This window comes from Lutra lutra, chromosome 1, assembly GCF_902655055.1.
Source record: "Lutra lutra chromosome 1, mLutLut1.2, whole genome shotgun sequence".
Lineage (NCBI taxonomy): Eukaryota > Metazoa > Chordata > Mammalia > Carnivora > Mustelidae > Lutra > Lutra lutra.
Genome location: NC_062278.1, coordinates 168,223,293 through 168,243,847, shown reverse-complemented (window position 1 = coordinate 168,243,847; position 20,555 = coordinate 168,223,293). Strand labels below are relative to the sequence as shown.

The window sequence follows — 20,555 nt, the reverse complement described above, 5'->3', positions numbered from 1 at the left end:
TGACTACCCCTAGGGCTGGCTCAGTCAGTAAAGCATGTGACTCTTGATCTCAGGGTTGTGGGTTCGAGCCCCCAACTGGGCACAGGTATTACTTTAAAAAAAATTACTACCTCTGGAACAAAACCATAGATGGGACTTGGCTACATAAAAACCCTTACATGTATCTAGAACTTCAGATGTCAAATGTTTTACAAAGTGTATCTATATATCCACCACATTTATTAACAAAGCCTTGTAAGAATGGATAGGGATTAGGTAACCTTGTAAGAATATCAATGGTATTGTAGCAGCATTGTATGGTGACAGTTGGTAGCTACACTTGTGAGCACAGCATAACATACAGACTCGTAGAATCACTATGTTGTGTACATAAAACTAATGTAACATTCTGGGTCAACTATATTTCAATAATAAGAAAAAAGGAGGCAGGGATTATTATATCCACTTGGGGTTGTGAGATGAATCTGAGGTGGGGGTATACCTCTAAAAAACTCCCTCCAAAGAACTAAAAGGCAGTCTCACCTACCAGTTGAAAGGAATTGTGGCAAAGTGACAATCTGAAATGACGGGTATAAAATCCTGGGAGACAGTGACAGTCACCCAGCTATCAGTTATGGTTTCAAGATACTGACTGCACGCACTCGCGCACACACACACAGTTTCTAATGTACAAACTAATGGAGAGTTTTCAGACTGACAAACTTGTCATGGAAACTGAATATGCAAAAATAAGGAGCAAAATAAACCCGAGTCCAACCACCTCGTTAATAGCTGAGGTCTTTATTTCAATTTGTATGTACAGTAAAAGTGCTGCTGAGAATATGCAGCAACCAGACAAAACAATAAATGTAATTCTCTCTCAACAATTAGCAGCTTAAGATCTATCAACTACAGTGTTAACGTTCACGCGTTCACAAGTGTCATTTCTGTACTTTTCAATTCGTGCAAGTGAGTTTTTATTCTGACACACTTTGATAAAACACACTTACAGTCTAGTAGTCAGTCCTACTGAGGGTATCACCTAGCATACACAACACACAGAAATGTTAACTCTTAGAGCCACGTTCAAAATCCCCAGTTTCATTTGGGGGTGGGAACCATAAATTTTGTCTGTGTCAATTTGTCGATTATAAATTTGGTTTTGTTTTGGATGCATATTTCCCAATGCTGAAAGGCAGCTCCTCACTGGAACTTACATGAAATTCAGCATTTCATCTGACTGTACCTCAAAGGAATATGAAGTCAGAAACAAAACCAAATGCAGTGAAGACCACATAGAAATATGCTCAGTATTAGGGCATGGCTAGCAAGGAAGGCTTGATCCCAGTGTTTTCCTTGGTATCAGATTTTTACCTCAGTTGGGTGGCGAGGGTACAGGGGAGAAAGGAGACCCCAGTCAACAAAGTGTAAAATTTAACCTACTTTTTCTTCTTAGGGAGCCAGTGAAGTAGAAAGCCTTCCTTGCTAGGATGCACTGAGTATATACCAAGGAATTGAAATTGGAGCAGACAGAAGTGCCCTTCAGTTGAATCATAAAAAAGGTAAAATGTTAGTTATTCTACAACCTGAACAAGAGTCACCCAGGCTACCACAGCCAGCCTCAAGCACCAGCACTAACAAGTAATCCAGGAATGCTTCATTTCAAAAGGAATGCACGTAGTCTTTAAAAAAGAAGCATTAAAGCAAGGGGAAATTACTACTCACAGAACAATTGTTAAACAACCATTAGAGTGAGATTATAGAAGAGCTTCGACTAGACCAGAATTTGGGAACAGCCACAATGCAAAGAAACACAAAGGCAACAGGTGTGGGCAGCGGGAAGTGGGGGAAGGCATGAAAACAGATGCATGGTTACAAATAGCATTAAATGCAGACAACTGTTGGGCCTGGTGAAGAATCAAGGGACAAGACAGCGAGAAAGCCATTACTGTGACTGACCTAGCCTGAAGCTCCTTCCTAAGACAGTTTGAGAGAGGATGGTGGACAGTTAGCAAGGGCCTGTTTGGCTGGGAGCTCAGGGGGCTGTCCAGAGGCGAAAACCTTCCTTTGATAGAAATTGTCCCATGGCAAATAGGAACAATTTCAATCCATCTATCACAGTGACTTCTAGGGCCCACAAAACTTAGTAGCCTCTACACGGTTTAGGGGACTCAAAGGTTCTTAGAAAAACTAGAGGATGGTGGCCATAGTCTCTGATAACTTTGTGGGGCTCTCTTCCGTACTCGAGTGATTAAGCTAGAGCAGAAGGTTAGGAGAAACTATGCTAGTTTGACAAGGTCATGGTGTCCTTTGGCACTCCTGCCTAAAGTCACTGCAGTATTTTTAGGCAAAGTTAACATTTAAAATACATAGGCATGGGAACAATTTGTTTTTGGCCTGAACATGAATTGGTTCCAATTATTTTTTAATAGAAAAATCATCCCTGTGGTCCCTGCTCTGGGCACTAATTTTGAGAGGTCAACAGAGCTAACAGGTTGTACTACAATCATCTGGGGATGGAGTGAAGATTGGGGGTACCTGAGTTAAAATATCAAAATGATTATGGAAACAACATGCTGACTCTGAGAAGGCCAGCCTGCCAAAGCCACAGGAGGCTGGAGCTGTCATGTAAACCATCCCCTCAGACAGAGAAGGCAATGCTAATCTAATTCCAAAAGAATTTCCTGGTGTGGGAAGAATAGGCAAAGCATGCTTTGCTATTCTCTTCAGGGCTATTATGTGCCCCTTGTTCATCACTTGGTTGCACAGAACTGAGGCCAAGAGGGAACAGCATTTGGGATTCAATACTGTGAATATGAAAAGATTAACCAAGCTTTCTAGATATGCTCTAAAAGCCCAGTTCCATCCTGGTAGAACTGGTTACAGCATGGGGAAGAAGGCTCAGTTGTTTTTTTTCTAAACTGTCTATACAAGTCCACTGAGCATAGGTATAGTAGTAAGTCAGTCTAGATGAATAGGAAGTGGGTAACACTTTACACCCCAAACTTGGGTCCTTCTAACCTGACAGATCCTTTTCTGTTCTTTTGGGAGAATCACCTTCGGTTGATTCTCTCAGGCAGACAGAATAAAGCTTTGAAATTAAGGATGCTGGGGCCAAAATGCAGACAGAAGATTCCACATCACTTTGGTTTCAGTAATCAGGGGGGTGTTAAAAATAAATTAAGGAAACACAAGGAATTATGTATGACTCTCATAATATAGTCTCAATTCTTCCTCAAGACAATCGATCCCAGTCCAAAGTCACTGGGTGAACATTTTCTTGGGGCAAAAAAATCTCTATCCTATCATGCTGGTTTGTGGAAACCGCCTCCTCCTCTCCCTGCACACCCCTTTCCTCTCCAACCAAACCAAGCCCATGAAGTGGTGGGTAGGGGTGGCAGGACACCAAAGAGCAGCAGCAGCCAGAGGAGGAAGTCTAAGCTGCATCTCAAAACACGGGCTTCAGAGGAAAGCATTTGTAGCAAGTCTTCCCTTACTCAAACTGTTTCAAGACAAGAGGGAGCAGCACACTTAAATATCCACACATTTCTTCATTTAAAAACATCACTTCTTTATTTCAAAGGAAAAATAAAAGACCCTCCCAACCCTTTCCAAAAAAACCCAATAATAATAATAACAACAATAATAAAAAATCCTATTAGAAACCATAAGGAAGCACTGAGAGTTTGAGTATTACATTCTTCAAGTATGCTGTTCGGATTTTTTGTTTTAAGTTGGTGACTATACACATATTTAAAAAAACCTTAAAAGTGCGGCCAAGGGATTTTGCTTCAAATTAAGTATTTAGAGGGCTACTTCAAAATACTGTAGTAGGGCTTTGCAGTGATCCTTTGGGGGCATGATGCTCTCACTTTTGTATCCTAGCAAAGGTTAAGGGACCAGGTTCAAAAGTGATCATACTTCCGGGGTTAGCATGAGTGGCCAACTTGGGTGAGAAAGCCAGGGAGACATCCATGTGTTCTTCCACGGACAAGGACAATCCACCCTGAATCCAAAAATTCAGACATGGAATGTGGCAGGATTTCACAGTAAAGTTAGTCTGGGAGGGGGAGAGGTGGTGAGCCCAGACGAGGCAGGGTGTTAGGTTTAACTGGTTTCCCCTAATCAGGTTTTTGCATCTTTTTAGTGGGTTTTAGTGCAGTCCTTCAAGCCACAATTTAGAATGCCCTTCAGTGTGCTCCAGATTGTTGGTTCATAGTAAAGGACTGTTTAAGATTTGCATCCCAAGGAAAATCATGCTACATAAAAATGATCCAAGATTTTTGCCCAAAAAACTTCTTGGATAAAATCTAAAAAATACTATTGCAATTGCGTCTCTTGAAGAAAAAAACATTATTCTAAATGTAAACAGATTCACTCAACTCTTTTGTTGTTGTAGAAAACTTCAGAGTAGGTAAGTTGCTGTCTAATTCTTCGCTGCATGCACTCGCCAGAGGGTAGGGGAGCACTGCCTTCTTGTGCCAGCATCATCTGGGGGAGGAGAAGAACCGTTCCACATAGCTGAAGAGGGCATCCCAGTGCTTCCAGAGAAAGGCAATGAAAACCACAAGGAATAAAGTGCTGAACGTCCTGTTGCGAGTTTTCATGAGAGGAACCACGCAGTTGGCTACCGTGGAGACAAAGACCAAAAGGACCGCCATGACTGCCAGAAGGATGTTGATGAGTTTGCCCAGAAGGTTCCGGGCAGTCGCATTCTCCAGCCCTTCCAGCTGTACCACCTGCTGCTGCTGCTGCTGCAGCTCCATCTTGGAGATGCGGGTCTGGCACGCCTCCAGGGCCTCCTGTGGGCCAGAACAGGGAATAGTTAAGCCTTCTGCTTACACTACTCTGAATAGATGATATGCACTTTGGGCAAGCCAGACGCATCTTGAGCTATGCCAATGATTTTAAATATGTGAGAGTCTTGAATACGAAAGGCTCAATGTGTAAGTCATTATTCCAGCAATTATTATTCACCTAAACTGCCCTCCATGGCATTCCTCATGGGAAGGTTCACAGGAAGTAGCAGCCACATTTGGAATTGGTCTTGAACATTTTAATAACAAGACCTCAAGTATATGATTTTTTTTTCCATTTAAAAATTACTAATTTAATTGCACAGGACAAGCGTACTTGCTCAACATTTCAAGGAGGATATATAGTCTCTCTTGATATTTTCCTTAAATCTAGGTCTTGGCCTTGAAGTAATACTGTCACTTTGACATGTGTTCATTCTTTCACCTATGTTTAAATACATACATATTTCAGCCTAGGGAAATGTATGGAATTATTTTTAACTTCCTATCTTAATATAAATAGTATCATACTATAGGAACTAATGCGTAAGTCTTTTTTTTTTCACTCAACAGTGGGTCCTGCTGATCCTTTCCAAGTCAATGTGTAGAGATTTACCTCATTCTTTTTAATTGCTACATAGCATTTTGTAGTACAGATAGATATGCCACAGTTTATTCAGCCAGGTCCCTGCTGGAGAGATTTAGGTTACTTTCAACTTTTTCACCATAACAATGACATGGTGAACATCCTCTAGACATCCCTGTATGCACTACCTGCTGTTTTCCAAGTCAAGTAAATCACAGACATCAGTGTAAAGGGCTCTCTGATCTGTCTTCATAAGAAAAGTATACCCCCCCTACTGCTGCTTTTAAGGTTGATCTTTGTAAGGGGGACACTATGCCCAAACACTAGACCAAACATTATAAGTGATATGCTCCCTTCAAGCCGTGAGTTTATATGAAATTTACCCTCAACATTCAGAGGACAGAACCTATTCCTTAGCTATGGTCAGGTATGCTCCGAAGTTCAGCGGTGGTGGAAGCCCTAGGTTTTTCTGGTCTTGGTTTCAATGCATTCTGGTTTCCTGTGATTTGAGATGAAGGTGAGGCAACTTCAGACTGAAGCAAGCTAATGAATGGACAGTGAATGCTACCCAGCTCAGGATGATCACGGGAAAAAAACTAAAACATAAACAGAATTCCGGAGTCTGGAGAAGATGGCAGCTGGGCAAATGATCCAGACATTCCCTTAATTCTTTTAGGCTGTAATACAAGACTCCTGGACCACTTCCCTTCCCTAAGACTAGCTTATTTCAAGATACTTCTTTGTGAAACCAGCAACTGTTCCCTTAGAAATACCTCCCAACTGGAGTAAGAAAAAAGTTACATATTCTATTTCCTCATAGCATTAACTAGAGAGCCTTAAACATAACTGCCTCATGTGTTATTTTCGCAAATGGCCTGGCAATGTGCCTGTAAAAGGTCTGAATTTGGCAACTAGGATAAATGCCTCCTTTGCTATAGTAGAAGACAGACAAGATGGCCTTGAGTCTTGTCAGAGCAGCTCCTGAAGTGTAACCAACAGATGTAATAATGCAGGTGGTCTATATACTGAAAGCTGTGATCCTCAGAACATTTCCTAGGAACACAAGCAAGCATACCACCCCTACATGGTACAGCCTTTCAAGAAATGCACATCATTTGAAGGGTAGGTGTATTACAGTTGGTATAACCTTCTCTTTATAGTCTACAGTCCTCATCTTTTTTCCTAAACTTTTCATTATTATGGTAAAATATGCCTAACATTAAATTTTAACCATTTTAGAGTGCACAATTCAGTGGGATTTAGTAAATTCATAATGGTGTACAACCATCACTATCATCAAATTCTAGAACACTTTTATCACCCCAAAAAGAAATCCCCTATCCCTTAGCTATTACTCCCTATTTCCCCTTCCTGTAGCCCCTGGCAACTGCTCAGCTACTTTCTGTCTCCATAGATTTGCCTGTTCTGGACATTTCATGTAAATGGAATCACATAATATGTGGTCTTTTGTGACTGGCTTTTTTTCACTGAGTGTGTTTCCCAGATTCATCCATGTTATAGCATGCAACAGTATTTTATTCCTTTTTCTTCCTCTTTTTTATTGTGGTAAAAGACACATAACATAAAACCTACCACCTTAATTAACCTTTTTAAAGTGTACAGCTCAGTGGTATTAAATCCATTCAGAATGTTGTGCAGCCGTCACTACCACCCAACTCCATAGCTCTTTCCATCTTGTAAAACTGAAACTCTATAGTCATTAAACAAGAAACCCTCATTCCCTTCAACCCCCGGTCCCTGCCAACCACCATTCTACTTGTTGTTAGTCTTCATGCTAACCTGGATGTCCCGGGCCCGTTCATAGGACTGATATGCAATTTTCTCTTCCATGCTGGCCAACTCCTGCTTCAAGTTTAAGATTTCATTCTGATGGAGTTCCGTTAGGTCATTTAGTTGCTCTTCTAATCGTTCACATCTAAGAAGGTGGGGGGACAGTTAGAATTTTATGCATTCTATATTTTTCCTGGTATTATTCACATATAATCCCCAAAACCCATTCTGCAAAGGAAGAAAACAAAAGCACAAAGAAATTAAGTCAGTGGCCTGGGATAAAAGGGCATGCTAGTGGGAACAGCTCTTAGTCCCTGGAATGGACAGCTTGTTACAAGGCCATATCATAGCAGCAACATGGTTCTTCCACAATCTTCTCAACACACAGTATTTGCAGCAATGCCAGCAGCCCTGGTTAGCTTGGAGCATACTTATAATAAATGAGGGAGTTCTTACTCCGTTCTGAGCAGCAAAGGGGAGAGGCAAAAACTAGAATAAAATTAAGCAGGTTTCATCACAAGATAAACAGCATATAAATGAAAACTGACCTTCTAGCGTCACCACTAGCTTATCCTGATACTGGACAGGTCACTCACCTGGACGTTCACGGTTCAGAGACCTTCATCCCCATGGCCAAGCACAGTGTCTGGTAGGACATCTCAGTCAACAAATATTTACTGAGAGTCTGCTGTGTACCAGCTATGTTCAAAGTACTGGGAATATGGGGCGCCTGGGTGGCTCAGTGGGTTAAAGCCTCTGCCTTCGGCTCGGGTCATGATCCCAGGGTCCTGGGATTGAGCCCCTCATCGGGCTCTCTGCTCAGCGGGGAGCCTGCTTCCTCCTCTCTCTCTCTCTCTCTGCCTGCCTCTCTGCCTGCCTGTGATCTCTATCTGTCAAATAAATAAATAAAATCTTAAAAAAAAAAAAAAAGTACTGGGAATACAGTGTGGTAAGCAACACAGAATGCCTGCCCTCAGCAGTTTACATGCTAAGATGTATGTGTGTTGAGGGAGGGGGGCAGAAAAACCAAGACAACTGCAGGTATGGATAAGTAAAATGAAGATCAATAGGGGTATATATATGACAGAGTGCCTGGTGGTTGGTTAAGCTGGAATAGTCAGAAGAACTCTTCCCTGTTCAGTGCTCTCCAACGATGACAGATGAAACTTGACTGATGATACGAATGGACTTATGAAGATGTGGGGGGAGGAGTATCTTAAAGCAGAAGGAATACCAAGTATCAAGTTCTCAAGATGAGAACTAGCGTGGCAGGTCTGAGGGACACAAAATAGGTCAGTGTGGCTATAACTGAGAAAAAAACCAGGAAGAATGGAGGGAGATAAAGTTCCTTGGGAGCAGGTCATTTAATCATCTTGTATCTCTAGCACTTAGGGCTACCTATGAGAAGGTTATCTACTTAAAGGCAGAACCTGGGCTGGGTACCTAAGGACCAGTAGGGTTGAAACAAATTTTAAGGACAAGATCAGAGATTTTAGGTAGAAAAAAAAACACGGGTAAAGGATAGGAGATAAAAATGGAAATCTGGCCTTAAGAGGTAGGTATGGGAGTTGGGTTTCTAGAACAGATAGTAAATGGGCCCAAAGCAGATTGCTGATGGGGGAGGGATGACATGAGGAACACAGCATTTTAGGAATATGGGTTATGTAGAGGAGAAGAGGACAGACTGGGGTAGGTTGTGTGTGGGAATTCCATGAACCAGACAAAGAGATACGTAGGTAGGAGGATAGGTGAACACTATACATTAAAACAGACTAGAAAGGGAACAATAACACATCTCTGGTTTGTGGTGAATAAAATGTAAATCTCTCAGTCAGACAGAGAGCTCAGGTCGATAGGAGAATACACTACTACTGAACACTACTGGGCAAACACACACCCAACGCTAGCACAGAAGCCTCAAGAGACTCTGTATTAAAAAAATAAATAAATAAAGACGACATTTAAAACTACCCTCCCTTTCCTTGTTTTTAATCTCATATATAGCACACCAACTTTTAAGGAATACACAGTTTTCTGTTTAAGGTAATTTTTATACTGCAGCATCACTGATATTGTCCCTCCCAATAATTATATAATAATTATATCCTACACTCCATTCCTTCTCTAAGAAACAAGTATTTTTATTTAAAAGGCACAGTCTGACCCTTTTCACTGTATTACTGAATCCTACTGAGTTTTCCTTTATCCTTAATAGGCATCTGTATTGTTTTCTCTCGCACTGAAATTCTGTTACTGAAGTGACGGAACAGATCAGAGAGTGTTTCCACCTGTTACCTGTAACTCGGGGCCATATTCTCTGTGACTGTCTTTTCACTTCATCTGCTGCCTAGGGCAAGTGCTCAGAAACAGGCGCCACCTCTAGAACTGATTTTCTATCAAATTTTAAGTCTACCAACTGCCATAAGAATACGTTGACATACTACTGCCTTTTCAGGTTCGTCCTATTTTATTTAAATAAGCTCACTTTTAGGGTTTGATGACTTCATCATTCTTTCTCCTTACCAGAGATGGGACAGAGGCTTTATAAAAGGAGTGTTCCAAAGTCTCAATCCCTTGAGATTTAAGGGAAGAGCAGGACCTAGAAGCAAATAACCCTCCTAAGCTAAGGATTGATGCTGGGTGGCAGGGAGGGGAGCAATCAGTCTGCTGATGAGAACAGACCCATGTGACATTTTCGCATGTGTTCCATAATTGTATAGTCTTTCAGGAATGTTGGAGAATATATGATATAAACATGGCTCACGCATACCATTAAAAACAGAAAAGTAACAGCAGCTGCTGCCATTTATTTAGTGTATACTATATATCCAAATTAATTTTTTAAAAGTTTATTTATTTATTTGGTGGGCGGGGAGAGGCAGAGAGAAACTCAAGCAGGGTCTGTGCTGAGTGTGGAGCCCGAAGCAGGCTTGATCCCAGGACCCTGAGATCATGACCTGAGCCAAAACCAAGAGACAGCTGACTGTACCACTCAGGCGCCCCAATCGAAATTCATATTTAAAACTCCAAGAGGGTAGTAGGTATTATCTTCACTTTACAGATAAGGAAACTGAAGCTCAGAGAGGTAAAGTGACTTGTCTAAGGGCAACAGAAATAAAGTAGGGAGCAAAGATTCAAATCCATGTATGGTTGACTTTAAACCCAAGTTTTTAACCTCTGCGCTGTGATGCCACTTTGAAACTACTGAAGAAGCCCAGGTGAGCTAAATTCCCTTTTGTAAGTAAGAAATCTGAGTCATGTCTATAGTTGATCCAAATTACATAGCCACACAGGGAGCTGGACCAAGCTACAGTGACATGATTGTTTGGAGCCTGATGTCAAGGTGGAGTCAACGGGAGGAGGAATGTAGTAACTCTACATACCTAGAATCAAAAAGAGGATAATAAAAAGTGTTGGGGAGGATGTGGATAAATCTGAACTCTCATACAGCTGGTAGGAATATAAAATCACTGTATCACCCAGAAATTCCACTCCAGTGGAATACTGAAGAGAAATTAAAACGTATTTCCACACAAAAAGGTGTACACAAACATTCACAACAACATTATTCTTGATGGCCAAAAAGTGGAAACAAGTAAATGTCCATCAACTTATGAATGGATAAATAAATTGTGGGGCAACCGTACAATGGAATATGTCAACACAAAAGTATTGTTAAAAAAGGTCAGTTTTTTCTCCTTTCCATCTCCACAATGTACCCAAACATAATGGCCCGCCTGCCTGCCTGCCTTCCTTCCTTCCTCTCTCTTTCTTTCCATTTTACTTATTTGTCAGAAAGAGAGAGAGAAAAAGCAGGGGAGTGGCAGGCAGAGGGAGAAGCAGACTCCCTGCTGAGCAAGGAACTGGACCCAGGACTTGCTCCCAGAACCCTGGGATCATGACCCAAGCAGAAGACAGACACCCAACAGACTGAGCCATCCAGGAATCCCACATAAAGGCCTTTTTGAAAATGTTTCTACTTATTAAAGAAGGCAACACTTGAAAAAATGCTCCCTGAAAGGAATTCATGGGCAATTTGAAAAACTTTTTAGCCAGCCAAATATTTCCTGTGGTGACTAATTTATGGCCTTAATCTCATTTTAGGCTCATTGCAGTCCACATCACTGTGCTAACTATACAATAAATCCAAATATCTCACACTCGATTTTACAGGTCTCAAAGATTATCACTATCATACACCTCCTACACATCTAGAGCTGTTAAAATCAGTATGTTGTGAAGAGAAGTATACCACAAACATTTGAAGTATTGTTTGAAAGATAACATAGGCTCCCTTAAAAGAAGGAATCTTAAACTCTGGAGGTTAGAAAAGATCTTAGAAATCTAGTTACATCTCTTTCAACCGAGGAATTATTTCTATGACACCCCTGACAAGCATTCAAAACCTCCAGCGGCAAAGTTTCATTTTTCTTAAGGCGGTGTTTTTCACTATCAGAGAAGTTCTTTTTAAAACTGAACTAAAACCTAGCTATTTGTAATTCTCACCCCACAGTCTTTGGTGCCACAAAAACAAGCTACTCCCTTGCCTGCATTATCTCTGCTACCTGCATTCAGCAACAGGAAGTAGTTTCCCCATGTAATTCTATAGGACAAATCCCTGGTAAAGTCTTAACTGCGCTTGCATCTGTCAGTGTCATTTTGAACTTAGTCTGCTGATGGTGGTTTCTTTCAGCACCCTCTCGGTGCACATATTTGTAAAGATAAGCCTGTCTTCTATTGTCTTCATCCTGGGTGAAGACACAGAGGCCCAGAGAGGGCAAGGCCAGGCCAGAGCTCACAGGTTGCTACGAGAGAATATTCCAGCCCCAAGCCTGGGCGAGGGTGACATATACTTTGGTGTGCATTAAAAAGATTGGGTGAGAAGACCTTTCTGCCCCACCTCTCCACCCAACTATCAGCAGTAGCATGTCCATGTTGGGGTACCAAGGTTTAAGTTAGCCTATTCTGTCATTTTATCTGTGTTTAGGAGTCCCATAGCTACACATCTAGTTGAAAAGAAAAACTGCATTCACATTTGTGTTTTATTTTTCTAATGTTTCTGTGAGCACCTACTGACTGAAAGGGACAGGAATAAAGTGAGCAGAAAGATGCCAAGTGCCAGGCAGATTAAGGTACAAAATATGTTTCTTCCCCCAAAGTTTTAACACTCTTTTTTTTTTTTTTTTAAAGATTTTAATTTTGAGTAAACGCTATACCCAACATGGGGCTCGAACTTTACTCTGAGGCGAAGAGCCACTTGCTCTACTGAGCCAGCCAGGCGCGCCAACACTCTTAATATGCTGTTGAAATGCTATCCTTGAACCCCACGTTCTTTTCTAAATTTTAGATCCAAATTGGTGTAAGACACTCAGATTTTTTTTAGTATATATAATTTCAAGTCCCTATTTATTTATTTATTTATTTATTTATTTTTAAAGATTTTATTTATTTATTTGACAGATAGAGATCACAAGTAGGCAGAGAGGCAGGCAGAGAGAGAGGAAGGGAAGCAGGCTCCCTGCCGAGCAGAGCGCCGGATGCGGGGCTCGATCCCAGGACCCTGGGATCATGACCCGAGCCGAAGGCAGCGGCTTTAACCCACTGAGCCACCCAGGCGCCCCTCAAGTCCCTATTTAATTAGGACGTGCATTACTGACTTCTTTCACCCATTGTTCGAGTTTTTCCCCCTTCTTGAAGTATATCCTTTAGTATTTCCTTCAGCAAAGGTTTCCATGAGTGGTAATTTTGTTCACATATGTCTGAAAGTTCTCAATTTCACTCTCTTTCTTGAATGATAAATTAGGTGGACCCAGCATTCTTAGGTCACAGTTATTCTTCCCTGGCCCTCTGAAGGTATTATTGCTTTGTCTTCTGGCAGTATAATCTCTCGCTTGTTTGGTCCATTTCACATTGAGTTTCTTTCATCAACTGGATTTCCCTGTGCCATCTGCAACTTTTGCTTGACGGTATTTTATGGAGTTCCCTCCTACATGTATCTCTTTCAGGTTCCTTTTTGGGCTATTTCATGGCTTTGGGTTGTGATAAAATATGTTTTGGATACTTTCACTTGTGAATACCTAAGAGGATTTATTAATAACACTTCAGGCTGTCCCTCAGATTTTTATCTGTTTGTAAAGAGGGAAATTCTGTAGTTCTGCAACACTATATGTAAGTATGTAAAACTGTATATGAATCACAGAGTACTTACAAAAGTCCTCAGCACTTGTTCCCAACATTCTTGAACCTTATTATAAGCCAATGTTTATCATAAAATGGTCACTAACATGACAAAGGTTCTGGAAACTATTTTCACACTGGATTTGGTTTTTCTTTATATTTTTCTTGGGGCACCTGGGTGGCTCAGTGGGTTAAGCCTCTGCCTTTGGCTTGGGTCATGATCTCAGGGTCCTGGGATCGAGCCCTGCATCAGCCTCTCTGCTTGGCGGGGAGCCCGCTTCCTCCTTTCCTTCTGCTTGCTGCTCTACTTGTGATCTCTCTCTCTATCAAGTAAATAAAATCTTAAAAAAAATTTTTTTTTCTTTTTCTTTAAAAGATTTTTTTTTAATTTGAGAGCACACACACATAGGAACGGGGGTGGGGGGGGTGGGGGCAGAGAAGCAGACTCCCTGCTGAGCAGGGAGCCCAAGACAATGGCTGCAGGGCTGGATCCCAGGACGGAGATCATGACCTGAGCCAAAGGCAGGCAGATAACTTAACCCACTTAGCCACCCAGACGCCTCTGTTTTTATGCAATTTTTACCAGCTGATAATCTGCTCAGTCTGGGTTTTGGTTTCAGACCCTGGCTGTGCAACCCACCAGTGTGGGTGATCCTGTGAAGGGGCAATCTACCTACTCCAAAGGGCAACTGTGAAGTTCAACAGAAGTTAGACATCAAATGCCCGGCACAGAAATGGAGCTCAGTGGGAAAGATTCATCACGGGTATACATTTGGTTTCATTTTTGTCTTTTACGATCTTCCCAGGTCCCTCCAACAATCCCTAGTGAGAAAGTTCAAAAGGACTGCTTGTTAACCTCAAGTGCTGTGTGGCTCCAACATTCAAGGCTTCCTCCTTCTGACTTTTCCCCCCCTCTAATCCTCCACTTCTTCATCTAGCACTACATCCTCAATTTTACATTTTCTAAAATCGTCACTGTTCCAGTATACTTTTTCCTGACATCTCACAAATGGGTTTTCTGGGTACATATTCTGTCCTTCTCAAAAAGGACAAGAGAGGCACAAGCCTCTTTTCTTACTTGCTCATCAGGAGGGCCAGCACATACAAATGGGTTCCTGCTATTTCCCTGACTCAAGTTTGCCAAATAACTAAGCCCACTCACTGGCCTGTTCCAAACTTTCCTTTAAATTGATGAAACTGTCCTACCTACCTTCCTTTCATGGTTATGTGTTTTGTATGTGTGAGAGGGAAAGTATCTCAAATAAATTTCATCTGATCTTTGCAAATCTCTGGAAAGAGCTGAATAGAAACTGCTAATCCTCACTATGCTCCTGTGGAAAATGAAGTCCTTCAGAGATTGAATAATTTACTCATGGTTACATGAGAAATTAACAGCAAGATTTCCTCAAGCTGAGAATCTTCCCAAATGAGAAAATACACTATTGTTCCCAGAGATAGTACTTGAAATAGTGAAATAGCTTTTGGGTAAGTAGAATGCGCTCCATTTCCCTGCAGATGAAAACAGATCAACAGCTGCAGAACTCAAGGGTGAAGCAAGACCCATAATGGGTCCAGTTGAAACAGCCCCATTAATTCACCAACTAATAATTACTAGCATTTGCTTTCCTCTTCAAGTAACAAGAATTACCTGGAGAATGATGACTTTCTGAAAGAACAGAAAAGTCACAGCTGTTATTGTGTAGCTGAAACCCTATTACACTTACACATTTTTTTTTTTTTAAGTAGGCTCTACACCCAACTTGGGGCTCAAACTCATGACCCTGAGATCAAGAGTTGCCTGATCTACCAGCTGAGCCAGCCAGGTGCCCCTACACTTACACAGCTGTGTTTGGGTTACCACAGTAAACGCCTCCAATCTACAGGAAACATCAGGGAGAAAACCAAGAAAGTCTTAAACTTTGAGGCTTTTGTAAAATATGATGAACAAAGAGGCTGGCAAGATGCCCTTGGTGCTTGGAATGTAGGTCTTCTGGGTTGCCTCAGCACCTTAAAGATCTTTACTAGGCCTGTCATTACTGAAACACTTTTGCTGATTTGTTCACCCAGGTCATGGAAGTTGGCTTCTTAGCTCTTTTCACAACCTCACAACCCACAATTTGAAAGCACAAACCTGATCAAGCTTAGCAATTTCCAATCAAACATTTTTCAGTGCCATCAGTCATTTTTATGTGGCTTACGTAACCTACATGTAAAATTATGGTCTGAAATCAGGCTAACACAAAGAGCCCAGTAAAGATGATGTAATGTCATTTTGGGTGGAGGAGCGCATGTGGGGGAGGAATTTAGGGTTCAATCTACATTTAGTTAATCACTGTAAACATCAAAGTACCAAAACACTAACACCAATAATAACAAAAGCTATAACCACCCACCCCCACACCCATGCCTTTTTATGTGTGGCATCTGCCTCTGATTCATGAAGACATTTCTACATTAATCCTTGTCTCTGGGAGGTACTTCAATTTCTAATTAAGAAATGGGAGGCTGAGAAAGATGCAGTAACTTCCCCTTACTAGGTTAATGAGGTGTACTGAGAATCCTAAACACTTGGTTCATGCTTCCCGTTTCTAGATTTCTTTTATTATTGTCTTTTAAAAAACTTACTGTTTCTATACCCCTAATCAAATGCAAAATGTAAACAACAACAAAAGGAAGAAAATACCCATTACTCCAGTTCCTACTGACTTCCCACTACTCCCATTATTAATATTATAATCTCTTTTACTTTACTTGCTAGTGTTTACTTCCTACCTAAATCCTAAAAACAGGGAAGTAAAATACCCAGGGAATTCAAAGAAAGAACATGTCTGTCCTCTCATTAAATATTAGTACCAAATCAAAGAGTGGGGGTGGGGAAGGAAAGGTACACTGTGTATAGTCTTTCACATGTGATTTAAAAAAAAATTTTTTTTAAGGTTTTATTTATTTATTTGACAGACAGAGATCACAAGTAGGCAGAGAGGCAGGGAGAGAGAGAGGGGGAAGCAGGACCCTGGGATCATGATCTGAGCCAAAGGCAGAGGCTTTAACCCACTGAGCCACCCAGGCGCCCCCACATGTGATTTTTTTAAAATCAAGAACTCTAAGGGATTTTAATCTCTTGATATGATGCCAATTAGAGCTCTCTGGACATGCAGTGGGGGGCAATTTTTGGTCCTACAAGTATATGATTTTGGCATGTGCTTTCCACGAGACTCCAGCTGGATCACAGAGGAATATAAGATTAATACTCTCATTTTGAGACTTTTTACTCAAAAGTCCTTCCCAAATCATTACAACTCAAAGAAAACTTAGACACTTGAATACGGTTTGAGTTTAACTATTAGTGAACAGAAAGCCTTAAGACTGTGAGATCTTTTTTCAGTATAGGTTATGTCATATTTTGGCATGTGAAATCCATCCCCCATCCCCAAGAAAAATGTGCTCTATTTACAAGATATAAAAAGACAACTAGATTTTGTTGTAGGTAAACAATTAATAAATAATTGAATAAGTAATTGAACAAAATTAATAAATAATTGAAACATTAATAAAATGTTTCAGCCACTGGAGGTCAACACAGTAGTCATCTTGGATTAAAGATAAGCCAGGGCTCTTTTGTGTCAAATTCCTGATGAATGAGAAACTGGATGAGTCTCAGGCTGGGAATGTTTCACCTAGTGCATCACTCTTTGGGTGTGGCTCAAAAGTTCAGAGCCATCTCTGAGAGCCGGGATAGGGAAGTGTGCTTCCCTAATTGGGCAATAGGTCAGTAGGACAGGATGGCTGAAGAATCTTGTAGAGTAGGTACAGAGAGAAACAGGAAGAACCAGATCCTAGGGCTAACACCAACAGGGACCTGAGGTAACTACTGCAGGGTTTGACTAGGACAGACACACTTGGGGTAGGGGTATAACATGTGGTGGGAACCTGAATATATTCCTGGCTGAATTGGGGAAAGTGGATGTTCCCTCTTTACCTTTTGTTACTTCATTTGTGTTGAAGCCTGAAAAGAGGCTAGGAAACACTGAACTAGCCTGTAGTTGGAAAGGAAAAAGCACAGAATCGGTCCCTGAAATGTTCAGGGTAGGCAGTGCATTACCTTAAAGACAAGAAACAGCAGATGCCTATAGTATAGAGGGAATAAATAAAAGCCGGGGCAGAGGAGGTTTCTAGGTAATCCGAAAACTTGGTAATGACAGCTTTTTTTTTTTTTTTTAAATTAACATATAGTGTATTATTTGCCCAAGGGATACAGGTCTGTGAATTGTCAGGCTTACACACTTCACAGCACTCACTGTAACACATACCCTCATACCACATACCCTCCTCAACGTCCATAACCCCCTCCCGACGGCAGCCCTCAGTTTGTTTTGTGAGATTGAGTCTCTTATGGTTTGGGTAATGACAGAGTTCTAATATCCTGTCACACTACACACCATACTAGGTGCTTCACGTACATTATTATCTCTTTTAATAATCTCAACAACCCTGTATAGTATATATCATTATCTTGTTTTTACAGAGGAAACTGAGGCTTAGAGGAATTACATACAGTCATACAAAAGAGCTGGCAAGTGAATGCAGGTTTGTCTAACCTCAATCACTTACTGAAGTAAGTTTTCTCTCCCTCTCCTCACCTTCCTTTCCATTCTTCCTCCTTTAACTCTTCAGTGGCTATGTTAGGAAGAGCACATCTGTAAATCTCTTTTATGGAAGGTCTTACTTTTCCTAAGAACGTACCTCAATTGGGCTTTATTTCTCTATAGGAGCTAATTTGATCCAATATTCTCAAGTTTCTATTTCAAACTCATTGTCCAAACCTAGTCTACATATACTCTGGAGACTCTCAGATCAATTTATAATTGACGCAGGACTAACACCTGGAATAAAGGGGCCAAAATAGCTGTCTCTGGTGATTTTTGTCTTTTTTTAAGGTTTTATTTATTTATTTGAGAGAGAGAGAGAGAGAGAGAGCGTGAGCGAGCATGAGAGGGGAGAAGGTCAGAGGGAGAAGCAGACTCCCCACAGAGCTGGGATCCTGAAGCAGGACTCGATCCCAGCACTCCAGGATCATGACCCGAGCCAAAGATAGTCGCTTAACCGACTGAGCCACCCAGGCGCCCAGATCATATTTTTCTAATGTCTAGCGATGGTAAAATAAAATAGTATTTAACTGATTATTTGTTTAGTTAAAACTCTAATGGCCTGTGCCTAACTGGGTTAGCCTAGCTACCTAAGGTTGTGCTGCATGTGACAACTACTCTGGTGACTGCCTTCTTCGTATTTTTGCTCTTATGACTCAGGGCAATTTAAAATATCCCTGGGCTTAATACAAACAGTATCAGAAGCCGATTTCCAAAAGACAGCAATCCCCTTAAAATAGAAGCTTTTAAAATGGCACACTGCTCCTCATCAGGCGGGGGGTTTTTAGCCTGCCTACCTGACACTGCCACACGAGGGTAGCAGCTGAGTAGGATTCCCAGCCAGATCCCTGAAGGCAAAAACTACAACAGGAACCTGTAAAACTGTCAATGAATGTTTTCCTAGTTCTCTATTTTCTTTCTTTTTTTTTTTTTTTTTAAAGATTTTATTTACTTGACAGAGAGATCACAAGTAGGCAGAGAAGCAGGCAGAGAGAAGAGGGGGAAGCAGACTCCCCACTGAGCCGAGAGCCCGATGTGGGGCTCGATCCTAGGACCCTGAGATCATGACCTGAGCTGAAGGCAGAGGTTTAACCCACTGAGCCACCCAGGTGCCCCTCTCTCCTTTTTTTTTTTTTTTTAAGATTTTATTTATTTATTTGACAGAGAGAGATCACAAGTAGATGGAGAGGCAGGCAGAGAGAGAGAGAGAGAGAGAGGGAAGCAGGCTCCCCGCTGAGCAGAGAGCCCGACGCGGGACTCGATCCCAAGACCCTGAGATCATGACCCGAGCCGAAGGCAGCGGCTTAACCCACTGAGCCACCCAGGCGCCCCTCTCCTATTTTCAATACATTTTGCCACAGCTCAACTTTCTCCTCTGGTAGCTCAGTAATATATTATATACCCTATGGGAACAGGAACAGTGTTCCTGTTTTTAGCAGATTAAAATATATGTTAACAATTTTACTGTGTGACTTGGCAAAAGTCACTTTATCTTTCTGGGCCTCAGTGTACTCACGTGTAAAATGAGATTAAAATAGATATTGTAGGGCCCTTCTATCCCTGAAGTACTACACGAACACAGGTTCTACTAATAAACCTGTGATAATACTTTAATGGAATATACAGACTACCTACACAAGTCAGCACAATCCCGTCACTAGAAAAACTGTCTAAACCTTGCATCCTTCTTTCCCAAAATACATGCTCTCACTCATATCTGAGAACCCAACAAACAACTCAAAGACTAAATACCTAGTTCCCAATCAAAGGTTGAGGTGGAGCTCACATCCAAGCTGTTACAGCGGCTTCCTGGGCTGAATGTGTGTGGGTGCTGAAGACTTACTCAGCCATGGCACAGTTTATGAGGGTGAAGAGAGAGACTGTACTCCACAGGCTTCTGAATGTTTCTTCAGAGTAAGTAGATGGTCTTGGGTAAAAATCTTAACTTGGCCTTACTCACGGGTAGAGAGCAATAGGAAGGACATTAAGTGAGTGACAATACTGAAAAGGGACTCTGCAAAGTGGGAAATAAGGGTGGTAGTGAAAGTTTCCTTAGTAGGTTTCCCCTATTACCTACATAGCTGTAGAAAACCTTCCAGAGTTTGTGCAGTTGTAGATTTTTTTTTTCGCATTCACAGAATTTTATAAAATATGTTAGGAACAGTGACTCAGCTTTTAGTGAAACACACTTTGACCTAGAAATGGCCCAATACCCAATGTAGTTAATGGTTCCTAAAGCTAGACTATAGGCTAGTCTTTCAATCAAACAGACTTCAGCTAGACTATAGTCTTTAGATTATAACAGGTTTCTGGGTTGAGCCTGGGGGAAAAACCCTGCCCTAAAATAAAAACAAAACAAAACAAAAAATCACTGGCTTTGGATTCACATTATTCCTGGCTTTACCACTTACTAAGTAACCTTTTGGGAAAATGTAAAACCTCACTGGGCCTCCAATTCCTCACCTGTAGAATGAGGAAAATACAGTCCACCTAAAGGGCTACCATGAGGATTAGCAAATATATGTAAGGAATCTAGCATTATGCACACTGCAGGAGTTAAGTAAACGCTGAGTGGTAGTG

General features: G+C 41.3%; 1 protein-coding gene across 8 annotated transcripts in view; it reads right to left on the bottom strand.

Moving 5' to 3' along the window:
* Positions 1-761: 761 nt before the first annotated feature.
* The window catches only part of TMCC1 (transmembrane and coiled-coil domain family 1), a 263,955-nt gene continuing 244,161 nt past the window's right edge, over positions 762-20,555 (bottom strand). For all 8 annotated transcript variants that reach the window (XM_047743995.1, XM_047744009.1, XM_047744001.1 and 5 more), the window contains 2 exons: positions 7,162-7,297; positions 762-4,781 (listed from right to left, as the gene is read on the bottom strand). In XM_047743995.1, the coding sequence (XP_047599951.1) occupies positions 4,467-4,781; positions 7,162-7,297 (451 nt within the window). In that variant the 3' untranslated portion in view covers positions 762-4,466. The remainder of the gene's footprint in view (positions 4,782-7,161; positions 7,298-20,555) is intronic.